Here is a 17,794-nt window from a genome sequence, read left to right as displayed (position 1 = left end):
AGGTATCATGAGAATAGGTACGAATAATGGATTCGAACAGCCAGATCACAGCGTCCAGGTAATGGATTGCCCAAATAATGGCCGTCCGGATAATCAAGAGATTACTGTACTGTACATCATAAGTTGAAAATGCATTTAATACATCCAACCAACTGATCGTAGCCTATCCTAGCCTACCTTAAACATTCATAGAACACTTAGATTAGTTTACAATTGGGCAAAATCATTAACACAATGCCTGTTTCATAATAAACTGCCGAATATCTCATGTAATTTATTGAATACGGTACTGAGATCGTCGACTGCGAAATTCTAAATTCTCGTGTGATGGCCATTACAGGCTTGCAGCCTTCATGCTGGGTAGTTATCTTGAGTTTCATCTCAAGGATAATTGCCTTCCTCTTCTCACCAGTAGCAGGAGAGACAGATGGATGTTACATAGACATGATGGCTGCACAAAACACAATGTAAATAAAGGGGGGTATCCCAAAAAAATACTGGCAACACAGAACACTAAAATATTGGTTGTATACACTAGTGACTGTGTGGCAGACTGGGAGATGCGGCTCGCTGCCTTTGCCCAGTATCATGAGAGAGTATCGTACCGCATATCGCTAGCCAAGGAAAAGATCAAAATTCTATATCTGAAATACGGTTTCAATTGAATGTGTATTGCTATTGAACCATTGTAAAGCTGAAAAATCTTCAGTCGGACCATTGTAACGTGGGGACTGCCTGTATGTGGTAGCAAGTCCATGGGGGAGACAGCTCAGGGTCTGGGTGTTAGATAGGGTTGTGCAGATTTTTTATTTATTTTTTTTTTATTTTTATTTTTTTATTTTTAACGGCGTTATTTTCATAGCTCTAAGTCGTCAGTAAGTAATTTTTGTATGATAAGCATAGGTGGCCCTTATTGGTAAGTAAAAATGTGCTCCAGATTATCACAGCATTTGCCACGTAATATGGGAGCAGGTGGCAGATTAACTTTGTTGTTAGCATTGGAACTTTACTTGTTTCATTTTGTTTTTGAAGACCCCAACATGCTCGCATGCATTGGCCATGGTCACCTAATGGCGGCTTTCCATGCTGCTCAATCTCTGGCAGCTTCCCTATTTTGTCCCCTGTTCCTGAGGTTACATTTAATGACCTTATCCCAGGTCCTTTTCAGTCTGCCTTTTTCTACCCTATTCCTGACATTAGCATTTCTCTTTTTCTACACCCATGTATCATCGCCCCATCCTCTCCACATGCCCAGACCATCTCAGCTTACCCTTCCTCATCACAGCACCAGTACACTCCCGTCCCATCCCACGTCTCAACTCTTCCATCATAAACCTAGCCCCCCTAGGCCCCGCATTCAGAGATGCACTGCACATCCACCTAATCACTGTCATTTCTGTACCTTTGAGCCTGGAAATATCCTCTCACATTACTGGCCAATTTTCACTACCATAAAGCATTAAACTCCTAACATATGCTGCATACAAAGATCCCTCTGCATAGAGGGAGAGCCCTATAAGTGTCAGGAGAGGCAACAGCTCCCTGAACTTCTTCCAACCACTCCTCACTCTAGCCACAGAGCTGGCTCCAGCCTCACCTCCAGAATATAACATGTCTCCCAAATAATAAAACTCTTCCACACCCTCAAGAGACTCACCAGCAGGTTCAGTCCTTTCACACCTGGCAATCTCCACATGCTCTTCCTGACACACCATTGATATGAAATCAGCGTTATCTCGCAGTCTACCTCTAATACCACTACATTTCTTATGTGCCCATTTACCACAAACACTGCACAAGATGGAATTACTTCCCATACCTTTGTGGCAGATCTCACATGGCCACTCCCCCTCTTCTTTAGCAATACTGCCCCCAGCCCTAGATACCATCACTTTTGTTTTATCTGCATTTACGCTTTAGCCCTTTTGCCCCATACCATCTCTCCACTTGCTAAATATTTTCTCCGCCTCCCTTTCATTTTCTGCATTCAGTGCCAAGTAATCAGCATATACCGTCTCCCATGGGAGTCCATTTTTGAAATCATGGGAGAGGCTTCAAGTACCATAATGAACAACAAAGGGCTCAAGACTCACCCCTGATGCAAACCACAGCATTCACAGAAAACTCCTCACGCAAAACTCCATTCACCCTTACCCGGATGCAAGCACCCACATACATGGCCATAACCACCCTAACCAGCCACTCCTTGATCCTACGCTTTCTCATTGCTCACTACACCACCTCTCTAGGGACTCTGTCAAAGACCTTCTCCAAATCAACAAAAACATAGTACAGTTCCCTTTTCTTCCCTGTATATTTTTCCTGCAGCTGTTGAACAATGAATATGGTGTCAGTGGTCCCCTGGCCCTGCATAAACCCTAACTGCATCTCATCAGTATTCACTTTCTCTAATCATACCATCTAGAACTCTCTCCATTACCTTCATTATCTGGTCCAAAAGCTTTATGCTTCTATAAGTTCCTATTTCCAGGGCATGACCCTTCCCTTTGTACACATTTACAATTGCATTCTTCAGCCAATCATCTGGGACAACACACTGATTTATTTATTTTATTTTATTTTTATTTTTTTCAGATTTATAGTGGATTTGAGAGGTAAAAAAAAAAAAAAAAAGTGAAAACTTACTGTAGTGGGCTACTGCATTGCCACTGCTTTATGCCCATGGACATACCTGTATATGCATGCCTGAAAATTTCCGAATATTTTATCTAGTGGAAGCAATAAGCCCAGAATGCACAGTTCAGTAATATTACTGCTTGGCAGGTGGAGATCTTGGGACTGTATGACCGCAAGATGAAGTCTTTCCGCTTGTTTGCCTCTGAGCCGGAGCCAGGCAGTTCCTCTCGCCAGAGGTTTGTGCGCATCCTCAAGCCTTTGGAAAGAGTCGTCCACACCAATGCTATCATTCTGTGTGACCAGAGCGTCGACCGAAACTGCCTGTACTTTATGAATTATGGAAAGGTGAGTCAGCAGGGCAAGATGGATGCACAGCTAAAGTGTGTAGATGGAGTAGGTTGTTAACCCCTTGGGTGCTGCAAGGATCTGAGAAGGATGGGTTGACAGACTGCTACAAACCTCTCAGAAGGCTCTTAACGAATGTTAACGGAAAATAGCCACTCCAGGGCATGCCTTAGCTTGAGCTGTCAGCAGTCTAGGGGTTAACAAGCATGGGAATTTTCATAACTCAGAAAGGGACTGACCTGTAAACTGAAAGTATGGTGTTTATAGCAACTATTGGTGTGAGAATTTTAAATATCTTAATTGAATAATGATGGTAAGTGGTAGATGGGTGTGCTCACCATTCACTTACTCGATGTAGTGCTGCTTTGGGTGTCAGCCCTTTCCTTTCTTCCTTCGTTTCTCTTCTGTCTTTCTTTCCTTCATTCTTTCCTCTTCCTTCTGCCTGTGGGTGACTTTACACTCCCTCTTCCATCTTTCTTTCCTTCATTCTTTCCTCTTCCTTTTAGGTATGGGTGACTACACTAAGTGACAAGCTAAATGGTTTCCTGTACACCATGAAACTATTTATTATGCTAGGTTGTAACTATATAGCCAGATTGTGGTGCCTGGTGGTTTAGTGGGTAATTAGGCTCTCCAGTCGGATTGAACCTGTGTAGGTTTATATCCAAGGGGTGGTTGGGGTTTATTTCGTACATTATGCCACTCAGGGATGAGTGAGGCTGGTCACTCTCATCTTAAATGTCAGGACCAACTTGCCTAGCCCGGGGTTTCTACACTTGTCTTGGGGCGACAGGATTGGATGATCAGTGGTTGGATGGAATAATGATAGTGCTAGGCATGTAAGCAGATGCATTAGATGTAATAACCAAGTTGGTTCTGAATATCCTGCATGAAAGTTAACTTCGTCAGTCTGAGATGCATTTTTTATATTTAATTTTGCTATCTTTAGATGATTTGGTTCAGATTAGAGACATTAGTTTTGTGAAGGGGACTGATGTAAATGGTTTCTGAAACTGTCACTACAAATGGTCTCTCCAAAGTATAACAGAATCATTGATGGGGGCAAGAACAAAATAAAAAAGATGTCATCGGATTAAAGGAATTAATGGAGAGTTTGTGTGTGTTTGTGCAGGTGAGTGTTTGTGACACCAGCGACAATGAGGAGAACCTGTCATCCAATGCCAAAATTATGTCGTACCTTCGCCGACATGTCCCCAAGATGTTCCAGGTAAGGCATATGCTGGTTTTCTGTAAGCTGTAGTTCATTTACCTTAACTGGGCAGAAATGGTTTGACCTTTCATAGCTTATTTCCCATAACTTAGGCAGAATTAATTGATATCACAGCTCTGCATTATTTCCTTAGTACTTCATCAGGAATAGAACATTGTCTAGTGTTAATTTCATGTTACATCTCCTCATTCAAGATGGAGAGATGGCAGTTTTAGGCCATGTATAAGTGAAAAGAACATACTGATAATCCTTGACTTACGATGGGGTATGTTTCAACGAATCTGTTGTAAGTTGATTTGGTCAAAAGTCGGAAATGCATACAGGTATACAATACAGCACTGTCAGAAGTCAGATATACAGTACACATTATGAAGTCATACATATGTCCAAACATCTTTAAAGTTAATAATATTGTATGCACAGATACTGCAAATAACTCAAAGTATGGAACAGTATTTAAATAACCATAGAACAGGAGTAATAATAAATGGTTAAAAACTCTTCCAAGAATGCCTTAGCTGCCTTCATGTTGGTACTAGCAGCCCCACGACTCACCTTGATGTTATGCAAGGAAAATGTGGTTTTTGAACCACATAATTCAGCCAAGACAAGCATTAAACTGCACACCATAATCAGTGCCCGCACATTCCTTTATCATCACAAAAAGAAAACAGGCTGTAGGCTTGGGTTCTTGATAGCAGACTATCATACAGTGTAATATACAGTAATCCCGCATTTTTTGCGGATTTTTTGTCTACGGTTTTGCCCTCTCGCGGATTTTCTTAGCATTAATAAGTTCAACAAAAATATCCTTGAATATACAGAAAACAAAAAATTTGAAATTCCCACAGCTTCCAATTGTAGTGCGGTAAACTCACGCCACCCTCTGTCCCTTTCCCGCGGCCCCTCTGTCAGTGTTACCATATCTAGCATAATTTTATTCTTTTAGCATAATTTTGATCAAATTTTCGAGTCTGGAATATTTTTTAGCATATTAGATGTTTTAGAATCATTCTAGCATAATTTAGAATGGAATGGAATATTTTTGGAATAATTTTATAAAAGCTACAAATCAAAGAGAGAGAGAGAGAGAGAGAGAGACGAATAAGGTAAGAAGATGTTTGAATAGTTGGTTACTTTCAGTTTGGGCTTGGTTGGGTTGGATTAGGTTAGGTTAGGTTAGGTTGGATTAGGTTAGGTTAGGTTTTAGGTTAGGTTTGGTTAGGATAAGTTAGAGCTTTGTACTTTACCCATGAAACCTAGGTTTTTTCCGATGGATTTTGGTATGATTCATTCGATTTTCAGCTTCATTTCAGTCGGAAATGACCATTTTCTGTGTTTCCCCCCCTCCCTATAACCCCCGATTCCCCAAAGATCCCCCATTATTGCAGGGGGATGGGGGGAGGGTCATATCTCAAAATTTGGTTATTTCTGATGGAAATGATGCTCAAAATCGAATGAATCACATCAAAATCCATCAGAAAAACGTAAGTTTCGTGGGAAAAAGCAGTATGGGCTGAAAACTGATATTTATCCTCTTACTGTATGTAGGTTCATTTTAATATTTTCAAAGTAAACAATACATAATTAATATGTTGCACGAATATGTATAGAATTGTATCATTTAGCTTCAAGTTAGCATAATTCCTTTTTTACTTGGAACAGATTTGCTCAACCTAGCATAATTTTTTCATTGCCGTAGCATAATTTCATTGTTTGGATATGGTAACACTGCTCTCTGCCCCGCATTCCTCAGTCCACGCCTGACTGCCTTAAGTGTCTGGTGTGCTTGTAAGCGCACTATGATATGAGCCTCTTGCCTCCCACTTGCTTTCCACATGGCCCCACGACTTAAGCCAGCCTCACCAAAGGCTAATAATACAGTTAGTAAGAACTCCAAAGTGACAAAACGATCAAGAAAAGTTATGACCTTAGCAGAGAAAATTGTGTTACTGACAAGCTAAGAAACGACCGTGCGAGTGTTTGCTATCACCAGTTAATGCATCTTTTTATTTTGTACTGTTTTGTGAATAAATGTGTAGATAATAGTGTATTACAGTACGGTGTTTACGTTTTTCCTTCATAATGGAGTATGTGCTTTCAATCTTGTAAGAAGGTATTTCGGGATGAGTATGGAGGTTTCAGGACAGTTCGCAGTCACAACAAACACAAAACAATTCGCCTTCATTAATGAAGATAGCTATGGGTGACGCTAGTATATAATTCAAAGGCGACTACAGTGAGGAAGAAACAAGTTAATTATTGACTAAAGGTGCAACTAATAAATAATATCCAGAACCTACGCTACTAAACATAGACTTTGCTGGATCCCCCTGAAATATAGTTATTAAAGTATTGATTAATTAATAATAAGTATATTGATAAAAGTATTGATTAGTATATTTATAGAATGGCGGGGAATCGTCCAGGGTGCGAATTGTTCTGAAGGGGAATCGTCCATGTTTTGACGGGGAATTGTCTGACGGCGAATTGTCTCGCAATCAGTATGGACATGGACTGTGTGATGGGCAGCATGGTGGACACAAGTGTAAGATTCAATTGTTAATAGAGTATTCGCGAAATTGACTTTTCGCGGGGGTTACAAGAACGTAACTACCGCGAAATATGCGGGATTACTGTATGTATTTTTGCAGTAAAGAGAAACTGTAAACAGTAACATACAACTCATATAGTGATAACAAAGCTGTTTATTTGTATGGTACAGGTATTATAAATTTGATATTCAGTACCATTATTCATACTGCTGGCAGTGCAGTCAGTTTGTTATGTGAGTGAGCTGTGGGATTGCTGCCTGGCTTGCCACTTATGACTACAATTATTATCGATTGCAACTCGAAAATACTTTTGAAGGCTCTATGAGGCCTTCATTGTAAGTGCAAATTGATCGTAAGTCAGATGGTCGTAACTCTTGGACTATGTGTAATGGGGTCAGGCATAGAGAATGTTGTCCTCTTATTGTGTTTTACAGTGACATAATTTTTCAAATGGAAGACATGCTCACATCCACAGAACTGGAGTGGAGAAAGCACGGAAGTATTGTATTTGAGACTTCCTATCCATTTTGATTCATGTTAATGAAGAGATCAAAGTATTGTGGATCTTACCATCTTATCTTAAGGTGGGACAAGTCATGATGGTGATGTAATGAAAATGATGATGTTGCATGATCAGATGAGTTTGTTATGTTTTTTGCAGAGTGCATTGTCGCAGCTGACTCTTCAACAAGTACAGTTGGTGCTGGATGAGCTGTGTTGGCGTGAACGTTACGGTCACTGTGCTGCACACTCTTACAACAGCATGATTGAGCACATCACATACCTAACAGCACGAGAAGCTGAGAGTGAGTAGATACACTGCACATTCCTCACATTGCAGATGTGCCTTCAACAGCATGATTGAGGTGCTGGAGAGGGATGCCATTAGGTGGTGGCACTGATATAATGGTGGTTGCGCTGCTGCCCTCCCTATCCCTGCATAAGAGGAGGGTGTACTGTCGAAGGATAACTTTAATCTGCAGCCTGCCTGGTTCTCATTCAAAATGAGCCTGGGGTAGGCAGTATTACCAGTACTACCATTACTACTACTTGGTAATAGGCAGTGGCGACCATCATTCACATGCTTGTCTTCTCGCTTTCTTTCCTCTCACTTTTATTACATTTCATTCCTTTTCAGGTTGCTCTTTACTGATTGGCAGGCCTAGTGGTTTCCTGTAACCCAGGAAACCATTAACAGTGGTGGGTGGTAACCATATAACCAAATTATGGAATGAGGTGGAGCCTGCTATGGTGCCCCTGGTAAACTGAGTAGAGACACCCAAATGCGGTGTCCTTCCAGGAACCAAACCTCCACACCGTTCCCTACGAGGTGCTGTCAGCTGCAATGGAACATTGGTTCACTGCAGGGGCAGGTGCTTGCTTGTGGTTGATGAGTCACATCATCATCCACAACTTGTGCTACTACTACTACCATTACTAGACCATAATTGACCACTACTACCACTCCTCCCTCTCCTCCTCCATGATTGAATACATTGCATATTGTACTGCATGTGAAGCAGAAAGCAACTCTTATACAGGGCACTTGATATACCATCTTCCCACAAGAGGCAGAGTGAATCAATACTTTCAAGGTATACCATACCATTTAGGATTCTAGGGACTTGAATGATAATGTGGTCCTTTTCACTGAGCATGCTATTGATCTTACTTTTGTACCTTCTCTCCTTGTTTCTAGATCTTACTTGATCACATCCTTAGGTGGAAAAAAGGTACAGATGCTGATAAAAACTTGATATATGTCCTTGTGCACAGATCCTGGGGTGTTGCACCTGCTTGAGTTTGTGGCCCAGGAGCCACATCACTCGTGGCGGTACAAGAGCCAACAGCCGCCCAAGGGCCCCACTGCACTCCAGCCATCCATCATTGTCAACCCTCCTAGCACAGCTGCCATCGCCTCACAGATGGCCATTGAATCTACCCCAGTGGTGAGTCAGGGGAATGATACACAGCTAGAGAGGGCAGAGGGAAGGTGTAAAATTTGAGGGAAACACAGGTAGTTCAAGAGGAAGGAGGTCTGGATGATGATGATGGTGATGATGATAAACATTCCCCAGATATGGTGTAATGCAATAGTTATTTTACTTCACAATAAAGGCAACTCAAAAGATGTTATTAACTATTGACCCACTAGCTTATTATCATTTACAAACTCTTCACTAAGTCCCTACAAACAGAATAACAACAAATTTGGAAGAAAATTAACCTCGTGAACAGGCAGGATTCTGAAGTGGGTATTCGACTAAAGGTCATCAACACACACTAAATCAGCTAATTGAGAAAACTAGAATATAATAAATCATTTAACTTAAGTATTGTTGATTACAAAAAGGCTTTTGACTCAATGGAGCACATAGCAATAATAAATTGCAAGAACGGGAGGAAATGAGAACATTGTAAGAGTGCTTGAAAACATATATAAAGAAGGAACTGCTTCAGCTAAATTACATAAAGACACAGAAAATTAAGATTGAGAAGGGCATGTGTCAGGGATATATAGTTTCACCAAAATTATTTACAGCATGCCTAGGTACACCAGGAAACCATTTACTACGCTGGGTGGTAACCATATAACCAAATTTTGGCGCCTGGTGATTTAGTGAGTAATTATTGCGCTCCAATTGGATTGAGCCGGTGAAGGTTTATATCCAAGGGGTGGTTGAGGTTGATTGCTCATGTAATGCCACTCAGGGATGAGTGAGGCTGGTCACTCGTCTTAAATGTCGGGACCAACTGCTTAGCCCCGGGCTCCTACGCACCTCATGGGGCAATGTAGGATTGGATGATGGATGGGTGGATAATTCCAGCTATGACGTACAGTTGTGAGACATGGAAACTAACAAAATCGATGTAAAACAAACTAATCCATTCTCACAGAGCAATGGAGATGTCAGTGTTGGGAACATTGAGAGGATGGAGGATGACAGTTGGGTGTGGATGGTGAGAAATGTGAACAGTGGGTGTAGGATTGCAAGAGGCAGATAGAAAAAGATCAGGGACAAGATCATGAGGATAAGGGACTGAAGAGTTAAGCTACCAGAGATTGAGCAGCATGGAGAGCCACCATTAGGTGACCAAGGCCGATGCATGCAAACATGCTGGAGCCCTTTATAAATGATACAGTATGACAACATGATACATAATCCTAACCTCACCCCATCCTTATGTGGGAAAGGAGGTTTGCATGATGATGATAATGCATCATTATCATGTCATTCATCATCCAATCCTACGTTGCTTCATGAGGAGCGTAGGAGCCCGGGGCTAGGCAAGTTGGTCCTGACATTTAAGATGAGAGTGACCAGCTTCCCTCATCCCTGAGTGGCATTACATGAGCAAAAAACCCCAACCTTCCCTTGGTTATAAACCTTCACCAGCTCAGTCCGACTGGAGTGCCTTAATTACCCACTAAACCACCGGGCGCTGTCCTTGTAAGATAATTGCAGCCATATTGTTAAAAGAGAGGTGACGGAAATTGAAGATCATGTGAAGTGTGAAATAATGGGAGTTGGACAGTACATTATGGGAGAAAAGCCCATTGGATTGGATCTGTGGCCCATTGGTTTGGGCAAACTTGGGCTGTCTGGACATTGCTACTCCTCACTCTGCCCTAGGGTGGGAAAGGAGGTCTGGATAATGGTGGTGATGATGACGGTGATAATGGAAGAAAAGTGACGGAGTGAAAGACACACTCAAGGTCAGAGTAGCCTAGAAGGAGGTCTGTTGAGGCCTTGCATGGAAGGAGTGATGAAGGTGATGATGATAGTGGTGGTGGTGGTGGTGGTGGTGTCGATGATGATGATGGTTCTCTTCCACAGACACAGACACCACTGGACCACACCAACAAAGTCAACCTCATGGTTAAGAGAATGTGAGTATTATTTTGAACATGATACCCAGTCACCTCCTGTACAATTCGTGATTTATTTAAAGTTATATTACTTAACCACTTGAATCATATCACATGTTTCATATTGCTTTGTTATAGACAGTTTTATTCACAATATAAATGTTTGAAATGGAGAGGTTAGATATAGCCTTCATGAATCATTTCATTGACAGATCCTTCCCAAATGGAATAAAATAATTTGGAGGTAGGAAGAATAGACCAGTATAATGTCACCTAATTCAAGGAGTGAAAATTAGTTGATTTCTGGTGTGATTGAAGAGTAAACAGTTGTATCCATTTCACTAGGTATTATGTTAGCTGTACAACCTCTGTGCTTTGCTTTTGCTATTCCTTATCCCCCCCCACACACACACACACACACACACATTTTTAAAACCTTTTAGTCTGAGAATAACTTCTTTGTGTTCTAGTTAATGACATACTAGTTTTTGTAGCTTAGGAGATTCCCCTCTTGGATTTTTTTTTTTTTTTTTTCCTCCAGAGCAGGCCCATTCATCATAGGAGGTAAGTGCTGCTTCTGTGGGACTGTCCTAAAGATACAATATAACACATACATCGTGTAGGGAATGGTGTTCCCTTTTGGTAGACAGTGCCTTGACAGAATCAGACCATGGTCCATCCCCATGGCAGTGTGCAGGGAAATAGGAGGTATGGCTTCCGGGTGGACATCTTAGCTGTTTGATCACCATGTGTAGGCCCCTGGCAAGCACCTCTTTGTAATGAATGGGTTTAATGAAGGCTACATCTAACCATTGCTGTTCAAAAAATCTCTCCAGAGCTGAATAAAATCATATTGAGCAATTAGGTTATGGAAAAAAAAAAAAAAAAAAAAAAAAAAAAAAAAAAAAAATCTCAAGGTATATTGAACTCATAACAACTGTGCCTGGTGTTCTTCCCCATCAGTGGCAGGCCAAGTGGCACAACAAGCAATGCACCTCCCAACATACCCAACAAGGTGCCCATTATCCACCCTGTGCCCACACCCTCCACTACCACAACCACCACCGTTGGGGCGGAGCCGCTAGAGATGGAACCCTATTACTACGGACAGATTCAGGGTGATCCAACACTGGGTCGTGAGGTCAACACACACACCTTCACCTGCCATCTTTGTAATGTAAGTATGAGTGGTTTACTTTCCACACGTACTTTAAGTGTGTCCTTGGTTTATTTACACTTCCTTTAGCAGCTGGAGATGGAACCGTATTACTCTTGCAGCAAAATTAACTCTCACACCTTCGCCTACCATGTATGTATTTATAAATAGGAGTGGTCTGGCATATGGCTGTGTTGCATGAATATTTTGTTTGATATATACTCCCTCCTCCATTCAAAGTGGGCAGAGAGTAAGCTTGGGATGGAGGAGTGGCTGGTCAGGGTGGTTATGGCCAAGCATGTGGGTGCTCGCACCCAAGTAAGGGTGAAAGGGTGAATGGAGATTTGAGTGGTGAGTTTTCTGTGAATGTTGATATGCACCATGGGTCAGTTTTGAGCCCCTTGTTGTTTTATTATGGTAACTGAAGCCCTCACACGTGACTTAAGAAATGGACTCCCATGGGAGATGTTGTATGCTGATGATTTGGTGTTGATGGCAGTGAATGAAAACGAGGCGGAGAAAGATTTAGGAAGTGGAGAGATGGTATGGGGCACAAGGGCTTAAGAGTAAATGCAGATAAAACAAAAGTGATGGTATATAGGGCTGGTGATAGAACTGTCGATGAAGAGGGAGAGTGGCCATGTGCAATTTGCCACAAGGGCATGGGCAATAATTCCACCTTGTGCAGTGTCTGTGATATGTGGGTATGTAAAGATGTAGTGGTATTAGAGGTAGACTGCGAGATAATGCTGTTTTCACGTGTGCTAAGTGTCGGGGAGATTGTCAGGCATGAAAGGATTGAAGTTGCTTATGAGTCTCTTGAGTGTGTGGAAGAGTTTTGTTATTTTGGGGACATGTTATGCACTGGAGGTGGGGCTGGAGTGAGGAGTGGTTGGAAGAACTTCCAGAAACAGTTGCCTATCCTGACACTGAGAGGGCTCTTCCTCTGCGCCAACTAAGGGATCTTTGTATGCAGCATGTATTAGGAGTGTATTGGTGTATGGTAGTGAGACTTGGGCAGTAAAGGAAGAGGATATTCACAGGCTCCAACATACTGTACAGAAATGACAATGATTAGGTGGATGTGCAGTGCATCCCTGAGTGTGAGGTCTGGGGTGGCTATGTTTACGATGGAGGAGTTGAGGAGTAGGATGGGACAGAATTTATTGGTGTTGTGATGAGGAGGGGCAGATTGAGTTGGTCTGGGCATGTGGAGAGGATGGGGGATGATAATTAGGTGCAGAAGGTCTGTCTATCTATCTATTGCCAGATGCCTTAATCCCGTATGGGATGGCCACAAACAAATCATCTCCTTGTCACCCTGTCCCCTGCCATTTCATTGCCCTTCTCCCAGTTTACACCCCCGTCTCTCATATACCTCTCCCCTCCATCCCTCCATCTCGTCCTTGGTCTCCCCCTCCCTCTCCCCCCCTCCACCTCACTCACATACACTCTCCTCGTCAGTTTCTCACTCTCCATCCTCTCCACGTCCAAACCACCTCAGTGTGTTTCTCCTAATGTTTCCTATCAGTATCACATCCACATCCACACCACAACACTCCTTCACTTCCTTATTTGTCAGTCTGTCTCTCCATGTGACTCCACATGCTCCTTTCAGATAACTCATTGCCACTGCTTTGACTTCTGTTCCTCCAACGAGGTCCAAGCTTTACTTCCGTACGTTAGAGTTGGTATCACAATACTGTCATGTAGCAGCTTTTCCCTTTCCATGCTCACTTCATGTTTCTTGTCACTACATTCAAGGAACCAGCAGCCTTTCTTCCCTGTTGCACCCTTTCAAGCACTTCACCCTCTAAACTTCCATCCTTACTCATCACACTACCCAAGTACTTAAACGCACTCACATTTTCCATTTCCTCCTTATCCAGCCTTACTGTACATTCACTGACTTCATTTCTCTCAGAGACCATAACTTGACTCTTCCCTACATTCACCTTTAGATTCCGTTTCTTACACACTCTCCCAAACTCATTCACCAAGCCTTGCAGCTTCCCTTCGTCTTCACTTAACAACACAGTTATCATCTGCAAGCAACAGTATGGGTAGTTTCCAAACACTGCCCTCTCTCACTAGGACTGCTTCAACATCCACTGCCCTACCTTGTATCTCTTTTATAACCCCATCCATATACAGATTGAACAGCCATGGAGACATGACACATCCATGTTTCAAGCCAATCTTCAGATAGAAAAATTCACTCATTTCACTATCCACACACACACTGCAGCCTTAGCACCCTCATACATACTCTTCACAACCTTCAACAGCTTCCTATCGACTCCATATATTCTTAATACTTTCCACAATCCTTGTCTATCTACCATGTCATATGCTTTCTCCAAATCCATGAAGGCCACATACAACTTCTTTCCCTTCTCTAGGAACTTTTCCACTAAAGATCTAAGAGTGAATATCTGATCTACACAACCTCTTCCCTTCCTAAAACTTCCCTCTTCTTCTCCAACTAATTCCTCTGTTATTTCCCTAACTCTGTTAATAAGTATCCTACCATATACTTTTCCTGTTGCTCTAAGAAGACAAATGCCCCTAAGATTACCACACACTTCTTTTTCCCCTTTTCCTTTGTACAGGGGATTAATTATACCTGACTTCCAATCCTCTGGGACTCTACCTTCCTCCCAGGCCAATCTGCACATCTTCCACATCCATTCTACTACTATCTCTCCCCCATGTTTCAGCATTTCACCACATACTCCATCAATTCCAGGGGCTTTCCCCATTTTAACTTTCTTCATTGCATCCACAACTTCCATCCTACTGATTTCTTCCTCTCATCTCACATCCCTCCTTCTCCCAGCCATTCCCCAGCCACTCATACTTGCATTACTTTCATTCTCTGTGTTCAACAATTCCTTAAAGTGTTCTCTCCATTTGCTCACTTTTTCTTCGTTCTCCACTAGTAATCTACCATTTTTACCTTTCACTTCCCAGCTACCTTCTTTGGCACCCTGTCTAACATTCTTTACCTCTTTGTGGAACATTTTCTTACATTCCCTCCACTTTACACTCAAGTTCCTTCCAAATTCCTCATCCACTCTCTTCTTATTCTCTCATACTGATCTTTTCACCTTTCTCATCCTCTCTACATATATCTATCTATCTGTCTATATCCAGACGCCATAATCCCGTAAGGGGTGGCCATTTTCCTTTGAGTTATTTGTTTTACGGGGAGGGGCACTAACCCTCCACCAGCCCACTTGTTGACACATAGGGAGCACGTATGGTTTGGTTATATGGTTACCACCCAGCGTTGTAAATGGTTTCTTGGCTTACAGGAAACCATTTGTCTTGTCACTCAATGTAAAGCCACCTGTAAAGGAAAGAAAAGCAATAAGAAGTGACAGGAAAGATCAGAGAAAAGGAAGAGAGGAGGGCAGGCACAGAAAAAGAATGATAAAGGCTTAGGAAGAAGTAGACAGCACCACATCAAGTGAGTGGATGATGGTCACCACCACCTACCACAATCTCTACATATAACTCTCTCAAAAAGACCTGGGACAAGGACAAGGTCACTCATTGTGACCTCAGGGATAAGGGATTGAATAGGGAAACTGCCAGAGATCAAGCAGCATGGAGAACTGCCATTAGGTGACCAAAGCCGACACGTGCAAGCATGTTGGAACCTTAAAAAATGAACAAACAAATGATCTGGCACTTTGAGAGTAACAGAGTAAAGATGAAGATACAAATGAAGGTAGCTTAGTTCATGGGATGACAAATTTGCCAGCTAAAAATAAATGAAATTACTGCACATATCATCTTTCATTGTGGAGGTAGCTAGCTTCTCTGTTTGTTTTCTAGTCTTTCCCACCCGATCATTCTCTTTAGTCAGGTTGGCCTAATGTACTTTATACTGTATTTTATTATTGCTATTTCCAGGTAATTTTATTTGTAAAAGGAGAGCTTTTCAACCAGAATGGTTGGATAAACTTAATTAACCCCTTCACAGCCAGAGGTCTAGTGAAGCAGAAATAGGAAATGATGATGGTCATGGTAATTGTGATGGAGTGTGCAGTACAGTACATATATTTACTATATATTTATATACCCATCCTTGGATGGGAAAAAGAGGTTGGATTGATGATTATAGTCTGCCTTTATTTACAACGATGTACCATACTGTATTTATTTTGTATTTTCAGGAGATGTTCAGCAACAACATAGCATTTTATGCTCATCTGAAATACCATCTTAATCGAGGAGGCAATCCACAGTATAAAATTAGTTGTGACTACTGTGTGCTTCACTTTCCGTTGGAGTCTGACAAAGCCCTTCACCAGAAGAATGTAAGTTCAGTTGTCAGGACTCCATATTATAATTACAAATCATAATAGATAGATAGATAAATAGATAGATAGACAGACAGATAGAAGCAGCAAGTCAGAGGATGAGACAGGTATTGTGTCTGCGAGAAATGAGCAATGATAAACATGCTTACACACTCTTAACTCAAGGAATGCTTTATAGGCACACGACAGCGCCTCGTGACCATACACACACATACACACATACTCACACACAGGTTTCTAGAACTTTCCAACCACCGTGTAACACACGTGACACGACCCCTGCTACACCAGAATTTAGGAAGCAGAGCTCAGAAGGAGGTTAGCCATAGAACCAGCAGGTAGTAGGGAGAAGGAGGCTAGCTATAGAACCGACAGGTAGTGGAGAGAGTAAACAAGAAGAGGGGTCCAACTAGACTTACTTAGTATGTTCAGTCTCTGTAATACATACACTGCTCAACTTAAGATTTTCTCTGAAGATAATAAATCAAGATAAACTCCCTGTATTCATCTTTAACTCCTACTACAGGAATCGAGTCACACAGTACCTAGTTCAGTCCTTTAACCTTTTCTCAGTCTGATTTTTTATGGTCCATTTGAGATCAATGAAGTCCTTTTACCTTCATTCATCACTTAATTTTTTACTTTTTATTCTCTCTCTCACCCATTCCTGTTTTGTTTTGCTTCATAAGAGCATTGGGGTCTGGAACCAGGATACTTAGTCTTGACATTTAAGACAAGGGTGACAGCCATGCCTTGCCTCTTGAGTGGCATTATGCTAGCAGTAAACCCCAACCATTCCCTGGATGTAAACCTTTATGAGCTCCATCCATTTTGAGTCCCTTATTCCACTGAACTACTTGGGCATCATTTGGTTTTATAGTTACTATCCAACAGAGTAAATGGTTTTGTAGTTTGTCACAGTGTAACCTAAAGGCAGCATTGCATTGAGTGGATGGTAGGCACTCCCATCTACCACACACTTGCTGTTTTAGTGACAAGTTTCTTTCACATTCAGTCTTTGCTTCAGTGTTCACTTCATTTTTTACTTCATTGTTCCTCTTGCATTTGAGAGCAACATGCTTCTCCCATAAGACTGCAAGTATCTAACCTATTCATCACCTTTGTTCCCATTGGATATGGTGGTTGTGTGGGACATTTAATTGTATTTGTAAACTTTCTTAAAGCTTAAGTTGTGTATGAATATTTGTCTTCCCCCATATAGCTACCAAACACTTCACAGTCTCACTGGAGTAAACATTAAAGTGACAAAATATAAAAAACAAAACTAATCATGGAATTTGTTAACTTATGGAGTCTTTTTTTTATCCAGTAAATTCGTTAAGAGAGTTCTTCTTTTGTGCTTTCTCTTTTCTAGTTTCTGGTTCCTGTCAAATTCCACTCTTGGGTTGGAAAAAGGGTCATGATGTTGATGATGATTATGGTGTTAAGTATCTGTAATATTATCATTCATGTTTATAACTGAATCTTGTTTTTAATTTATTACCTCGGACTTTCCGTGGTTTATGTACCTTCGTATGAAACACAGAAGTGTGGGCATAAATGCCTGTGGGGTTGAGTTAGGAATCTGGGATTGAGTGATTAGTGAATGTGAGTTTGGCTCATATATTTAGTTAGACTTTTGGTTAGTTTCTTCCATCATATTTTTTC

At 41.5% G+C, this 17,794-nt stretch overlaps 1 protein-coding gene across 1 annotated transcript in view; it reads left to right on the top strand.

Moving 5' to 3' along the window:
* Positions 1-17,794, top strand: part of LOC145406009 (uncharacterized) — a 70,512-nt gene that overhangs the window by 34,845 nt on the left and 17,873 nt on the right. The window contains exons 12-18 of the mRNA XM_080277196.1: positions 2,785-2,982; positions 4,115-4,210; positions 7,430-7,574; positions 8,545-8,717; positions 10,608-10,660; positions 11,609-11,816; positions 15,980-16,123. Coding sequence (XP_080133322.1) covers positions 2,785-2,982; positions 4,115-4,210; positions 7,430-7,574; positions 8,545-8,717; positions 10,608-10,660; positions 11,609-11,816; positions 15,980-16,123 — 1,017 coding nt within the window. The remainder of the gene's footprint in view (positions 1-2,784; positions 2,983-4,114; positions 4,211-7,429; positions 7,575-8,544; positions 8,718-10,607; positions 10,661-11,608; positions 11,817-15,979; positions 16,124-17,794) is intronic.

Source organism: Coenobita brevimanus, chromosome 69, assembly GCF_032717465.1.
Source record: "Coenobita brevimanus isolate Jiangsu-jjx chromosome 69, ASM3271746v2, whole genome shotgun sequence".
NCBI lineage: Eukaryota > Metazoa > Arthropoda > Malacostraca > Decapoda > Coenobitidae > Coenobita > Coenobita brevimanus.
The sequence above is the reverse complement of the archived record's forward strand: the minus strand, read 5'-3'. Positions and strand labels throughout refer to the sequence as shown.